The sequence below is a fragment of the Trematomus bernacchii genome, unplaced genomic scaffold (genome assembly GCF_902827165.1).
Source record: "Trematomus bernacchii unplaced genomic scaffold, fTreBer1.1, whole genome shotgun sequence".
Taxonomy (NCBI): Eukaryota; Metazoa; Chordata; class Actinopteri; order Perciformes; family Nototheniidae; genus Trematomus; species Trematomus bernacchii.
The window spans coordinates 607-7,500 of record NW_022987868.1 but is presented as its reverse complement, the minus strand read 5'-3'; the positions used below and the strand labels follow the sequence as shown (position 1 = coordinate 7,500).

Below are 6,894 nucleotides of genomic sequence, written 5' to 3'. Positions count from 1 at the left end.
TAATCAAATATGTTTCCTTTCTTTACTACTGGATGAAATTACAAAATGTACCCATCATTTTCCTCATGCTAGTATAGCCACATAAAAGTATCAAACCACCTGTTCAAATGCACCAGAATACAGGAAATCTATATATTTTTTCGCCCCCACACCCCCCGTTAAAAATGTCCCCCCCACATTCAGGATGCTTCCTACGCCCATGGAATAGAATAATAAGTGGGGTGTGGTTCGTTAATATTGCAGCTAGTGGACTCCTATTTTCTGGTATGATTATAAAAGTGGGTAATGTAGGTTAAGACTACATGTGTGAGTGCTTTGGTAAGGGGAGAAAACAGTTTTAAAACGTCTTGCACTTCTTCACTCAGCAACTGAAAGAGCAGAAAGTTGGCAACCAAACGAACGAGGTAAGAGAAACAATATCAAGAGAAATAAAGTATTAAAGGTTTTGGATTTGAAGGTTTTCTGTAAGTGTGTGTGGGAGCTGTGTGTGTGTGTGTGTGTGTGTGTGTGTGTGTGTGTGTGTGTGTGTGTGTGTGTGTGTGTGTGTGTGTGTGTGTGTGTGTGTGTGTGTGTGTGTGTGTGTGTGTGTGTGTGTGTGTGTGTGTGTGTGTGTGTGTGTGTGTGTGTGTGTGTGTGTGTGTGTGTGTGTGTGTGTGTGTGTGTGTGTGTGTGTGTGTGTGTGTGTGTGTGTGTGTGTGTGTGTGTGTGTGTGTGTGTGTGTGTGTGTGTGTGTGTGTTCAGGGTCCCCTGATCGTCACCGAGGAGCTTCACTCGCTCAGCTTCGAGTCCGAGCTGCAGCTCAACCAGTCGGGACTCGACATCAAACTCGAGGTGAGACTAGAAGAAAGATCCTTACAGGACTCATCAGTTCATGTTGAGTTTGGAAAGTGTGTTCATGATTAATTCCTGTTGTGTGTGTGTGGTGGTGTTGTTGTTGTTGTTGTAGACGATGTCTCTGCCTGTTGTGGTCATCTCTAACGTCTGTCAGCTGCCTGCTGGCTGGGCCTCCATCCTCTGGTACAACATGCTGACCACTGAGCCCAAGGTTAGCACACACACACACACACACACACACACACACACACACACACACACACACACACACACACACACACACACACACACACACACACACACACACACACACACACACACACACATTTATCATGATAAAACATCAGAGCGTAAAAGCTCCAGTAAAAGACCCCTATATTTCACATGCACTCAGTTCTTCATCAAGTCTCCTCCTCTCCTCTTCCTCAGAATCTGAAGTTCTTCCTCACCCCTCCTGCGGCGAAGTGGTCTCAGCTGTCGGAGGTCCTGAGCTGGCAGTTCTCCTCCGTCACGCAGCGAGGCCTGAACCAGGAGCAGCTCAACATGCTGGCCGACAAGCTGCTCGGTAGGAACCAAAGCGAACAGCGAACTATCTAAACTAGACAATATGTAAACAGTTTAGAAATATGTCCAAACAAGAACACCTCCGACACCTGCAGAACCTTTCACACTTTACAGAGTTCAGCAGACCTCAACGGAGGCCTTTGGCGTTGAGAAATGTGTGAAAGAAACAAGCATTTTAGAAATATGTTATACATTTGTAAAATTATTTGAAAAATATTTGCCAAAATGTGTAAAAATATATAAGATTTAGATGAAAATATGCAAAAATGACAGAAAAAATTTGATTTGACAAATCTCCAATGAAGACACTCTCCTGCCAAATAAATACCTTAAAAAAAAAAGAATAATCTCTGCTAAAAATATGTAGAAATATATGTGACAAAAATGTGTGAAATGTTAGAAAGATTTGATTATTTTTAATATGAATTGTAAATGTTTTTCTGTAGGATCTAAAACCCAGAGGAACCCAGACGGACAAATCCCCTGGGGCAAATTCTGCAAGGTGAGCCACGGTCATTTCAAATAACGACTTCTCACTGCAATCTCCCAAAGAAAGGCAGTTTTGGTATAAAAGTAATTCAATCAGGAGAGACGGGTTTGATAAGAATACATATTTATTGCCAGGAATACCCAAATGAATGTAATGGAGTTTTTGCGATTAGGCCCCGTTGTGCAGGAGTATCATTCAGGAGGGGAGAACCGATCGGATGAAACCCCCCGGGGTCTTGACCCTGGTGGTGGTGAATGGATAGTTGGGTTCGGTCTGAAGGGGAGGGGCTTAGCTTGACCCTGGTGGTGGTGAATGGATGGTTGGGGTCGGTCTGAAGGGGAGGGGCTTAGCTTGACTCTGGTGGTGGTGAATGGATGGTTGGGGTCGGTCTGAAGGGGAGTGGCTTAGCTTGACCCTGGTGGTGGTGAATGGATAGTTGGGTTCGGTCTGAAGGGGAGGGGCTTAGCTTGACCCTGGTGGTGGTGAATGGATGGTTGGGTTCGGTCTGAAGGGGAGGGGCTTAGCTTGACCCTGGTGGTGGTGAATGGATGGTTGGGGTCGGTCTGAAGGGGAGTGGCTTAGCTTGACTCTGGTGGTGGTGAATGGATAGTTGGGTTCGGTCTGAAGGGGAGGGGCTTAGCTTGACCCTGGTGGTGGTGAATGGATGGTTGGGTTCGGTCTGAAGGGGAGGGGCTTAGCTTGACCCTGGTGGTGGTGAATGGATAGTTGGGTTCGGTCTGAAGGGGAGTGGCTTAGCTTGACTCTGGTGGTGGTGAATGGATAGTTGGGGTCGGTCTGAAGGGGAGGGGCTTAGCTTGACCCTGGTGGTGGTCAATGGATAGTTGGGGTCGGTCTGAAGGGGAGGGGCTTAGCTTGACCCTGGTGGTGGTGAATGGATAGTTGGGGTCGGTCTGAAGGGGAGGGGCTTAGCTCGACCCTGGATTCAGAGGGACAGGAGGTGAAAAGGGGTGGAGGAGGGTTGCGTCGAGTCACCTGAAATGACAGCTGTCAGAGGGGAGAGCAGATTTAAAAAGGGTTAGCGGAGCGCTATGATAGGCTTTTGAGAATAGAGCGAAGTGATTGGTTAAGCTGGGGAGTGACGCCCCCGGTCACTTATTGAGAGGAGAGAGAGTAGTAACATGGACATAGTGAATGAATGAGGAAAGAAGGTCTTCCTGGTTGAACTTGCGCTGAGCTTCATGTGTTGAAATGCATGCAGAAATATATGAAATTGTGTTAAAAAGACATGTTGCAACTCGTGGTGTTTCCCTGCTGGATGCATTACTTTTGCTAAACCAAACACCTGTTCTCCTGTCCAGCAGCAGAGTGCCGATGAGAAGGCTTTTCCCTTCTGGCTGTGGATCGAGGGGATCCTGGATCTGATTAAAAGACACCTGCTCAGTCTCTGGAACGACGGGTGAGTACTACTTTGAGACGGACACATTTATGCATATTCACACATTAAGACATCAATAAGAGCACAACAATCAACAAAATAACAGTCACTTCAATAACTTTGAGAAATGTGCATTAGTGCAAGACTGTCCATAGCAGCGTGAAAAGTGTCTGGTGCGTGACTGCTGCTAAATGAACTTGGTTATATGTTTCTTCATACGTTTTGTTCTGTGTGTTTGCAGCTGCATCCTGGGCTTCATCTGTAAAGAGCGGGAGAAAGCTCTGCTGACTGATAAATGTCCCGGGACCTTCCTGCTGCGCTTCAGTGAGAGCAGCAAGGAGGGAGCCATCACCTTCACCTGGATCGAGCACGACGTCCACGGTGAGCACAACTTTGAATTTATAAAAAACTACTTTGCACACGTGTTGAATGTTTGTAGTGTCCAGATGCAGGTTGTTATTACTTATTATCAGAGATGGCAAAAGTACACACGTCCTTTACTGAAGTAGAAGTACAGATACTCATGTTTAAAGATACTCTGGTAAAAGTAGAAGTACTGACTAAACTTCTTTACTCAAGTAGAAGTACAGATACTTGAGTTTAAAAATACTCTGGTGAAAGTAGAAGTACTGACTAAACTTCTTTACTCAAGTCAAAGTAAAGAGGGCTTTGAAATGTACTTCAGTAAAAAGTACCCATAACTAGCAGCTGTTTTAAAGAGTACCTGACCTCCCTTTATATGAATAGAACAATAATGTCATTGTTAGCTAATGAATGTTTCCATGCTGAACAACGGCAACATGACAACGTTTTCATTGGTCCCTCTTCTTTAGAGAAGACCAGGAAATGATGGATACACGGATCGTGTTCAAATCAATAGGCACGCAATGACTCTAAATAATTGTTATACATTAAGTTTTGCATACCATGAACGTAACACATCAAAATGAAATGTTAGCTTCTTCCTCATGGTCCGTGTTTCTGAACGCAGACAAGCCGCTCTTCCACTCGGTGGAGCCGTACACGAAGAAGGAGCTGTCGCACGTCTCTCTGTCCGATAACCTCCGAATGTACCGTGTAAGGGCCGCCGATGACATCCTGGAAAACCCGCTGCGCTTCCTCTACCCGAACATCCCCAAAGACAAGGCCTTCGAGAAGTACTACCTCAAACCCACGGAGGGTAAGAAGTCACTAAAGCCTATTTCTTTCACTTCTCTTTGCACGACTGAACACCTGGAGCCAAGTGCATACTAAAGCTGGTGCACTCATGCATTTCTGAACCCATTGTCTTTCCCTTTTCACACGTTTCTGTGTGTTACTGCCTTCCAGCTGCAGAGAACAGTCCATGGATGGGAGGCCGCATGAAGACGGAGCTCATATCTGTCTCAGAAGTGTAAGCAGTGTTAAAAACAATAACATGATGTATTGAATTATTAACAGATGAAATACTAAGTCTCTGTCCACGTTCTCCTGTGCAGACATCGGTCCAAACTGCACGACAACATGATGCCGATGTTTCCGGACGACTACGAGGCTTTATCGCAGTACGTCGATGCTATGGTGAGTTGGCATTTTAATGAAAGACTAAATCAATACAAATCTATAACTGAAAAGGTAATACACAAGTAGAGTCATCAGTTATCATGTAAAGTAGAACGTTCAAATCCAATTAGGAGTTTCAAGGTTTCTGTCTTCTGTCAATGTTTAATTAAATCCCTCTCTTCTTTTCTCTCCAGATGAGCGCAGACTTTCCAAACCAGAACTGATGAGGGCGTCTTCACAAAAACACTCTTATGCTGCGTTCACACCGGACGCGATGCGATGTTTGGGGGCGGCGCGATTACATGTAGAGTCAATGCAGAGACGCGGACAGACGCGAATTCGCTCCGACGGCGCGCATGAAGCGGTGGACGCGGCGCGAATCACGCGATTGAGGCGATTGAACGGGGCCGCGTTAAACGCGAGAGTTCAATTTTTTCAACTCGAGCGTCAAATTCACGTGACGCGTTCTCGCGGGAGCCAATCAGCGGTGAGGATCTCAGCCGCCGTCACTGACGTTCAACCACACAACATCAGCCGTTAGCCGTTAGCTGTTAGCACTCAGAGCTCACAGCTCCTCATATATGTTCAGAAACTAGACAGAAGTTAAACAAGTACAAACCACAGACTGCCTGTGTCATGGAGAATACAGTCGCTGCTTTATTTATGTCTGTATAGGCCGTTGTTGTGAGTGTGGACGGTCGGAGCATATACTGCGTTAGCTTAGCCAATCTCCATTTAGAAAACACGCATTTTAAAAGGTGTTTCTCCTGCCGTCTGTCTGCAGACTTGTCAAAGCATTAATTCATGGTTGTTACTAACCGGTATCAGTATGTTGTTACTTCATCATTTTGAAACGTGTATTACAATTAAATCACGGTCAATATGTTCATGTTGTTGTAGTTGTAGCCCCCTTGCCAGCGCGTCTTGTTTGAATGATGCGAGTAAACACAGCTGGCAGCCGCGGTGAAACTCCAGCGATTAGAGCGAAGCGAATAGTCGCATCGCGTCCGGTGTGAACGCAGCATAAGAGTTGTTGGAAAAACATGGAGACAAGAGCCCCATTTGGACGGGATTAGGATGATTTTAAATATGGCCTATGATCAAGAATTAACGTCTTCAGGTTTTATCATCCAAATAATCAAATGACTGTTTATATATCCAATCAAGACATTATCTGTCACTTTATTGTACATACATATTTCTTATTATTGTGAAACTCCCTATAGTATCTGTTAAACAGTCAAATGTACGAATGTGATGCCTTTATTGTTCTGTGAGTGAAAACATCTGTGGAGTTTTACTGTAGCACTTAACGCCGCTTGCTTTAACTGGGAATTAGTTTTAAATGTCTATGTAGATGGGGCTGATATTTCATCATTAAACCTGCCTGCGTGAATACAAGAAGACAATGTGTGTGTTTGTTATTAACGAGATTATTTTAATGAACTTCTACACTAAAGACACACTTGTCCTTTCACAGATACCATTTCCTAAAAGTCAAAGTCTGGTGGTCAATGTTTTTAAATTACATTACATTACATTACATGTCATTTGTTAGACGCTTTTATCCAAAGCGACTTACATACATTCAGTACTGAAAATTATTCAATATTTGGTATTTTTGATTAGGGCTGAAGTTGCTTTAAAGATTGAACCCAAAAAAGTGGTGAAAAAAACCTTTTAATATAATGTTTTTATCAAAGTCTTTTGCAGTGGACATTTTTGTCCCGAATGACTAATTTGCGTAGTCCAATACCGGAGGGTTAAAAGCTTTCTTCTGCTTTCTAAAACCTGTGTGAGTAAATTAAGCAGAGGTTTACGAGGTGCACTTGAAGGCACCATGCATCCCGATGACGCAGCACGTCGCCGCTGAGTTGTGAAGTGTTGTGAAGGTGAAGAGAACAGATGGAGATGTCAGGGAGCTTTTTGTGTTGGGAGGAGGCTGCTTTTAAATGGTCTAACGGGGGTAAAACTTCCCAGAAAAGCTTCTCAGGACGAAAAACGGTTCAAGTTATTGATTTAAAACTCAGAACAATCAATTAGGGCGAAGCTCGTGCCACCTGTTGGA

General features: G+C 44.4%; 1 protein-coding gene across 3 annotated transcripts in view; it reads left to right on the top strand.

The window, feature by feature from the left end:
• The window catches only part of LOC117469171 (signal transducer and activator of transcription 1-alpha/beta-like), a 17,417-nt gene extending 12,260 nt beyond the window's left edge, over positions 1-5,157 (top strand). For 2 of the 3 annotated variants that reach the window (XM_034113546.1, XM_034113544.1), the window contains exons 14-24: positions 366-404; positions 742-831; positions 947-1,045; positions 1,264-1,399; positions 1,845-1,900; positions 3,208-3,305; positions 3,526-3,665; positions 4,276-4,464; positions 4,614-4,677; positions 4,763-4,844; positions 5,021-5,157. In XM_034113546.1, the coding sequence (XP_033969437.1) occupies positions 366-404; positions 742-831; positions 947-1,045; positions 1,264-1,399; positions 1,845-1,900; positions 3,208-3,305; positions 3,526-3,665; positions 4,276-4,464; positions 4,614-4,677; positions 4,763-4,844; positions 5,021-5,050 (1,023 nt within the window). In that variant the 3' untranslated portion in view covers positions 5,051-5,157. The remainder of the gene's footprint in view (positions 1-365; positions 405-741; positions 832-946; positions 1,046-1,263; positions 1,400-1,844; positions 1,901-3,207; positions 3,306-3,525; positions 3,666-4,275; positions 4,465-4,613; positions 4,678-4,762; positions 4,845-5,020) is intronic. The other variant, XM_034113545.1, reaches the window with a different exon arrangement.
• The last annotated feature ends 1,737 nt before the right edge of the window (positions 5,158-6,894 follow it).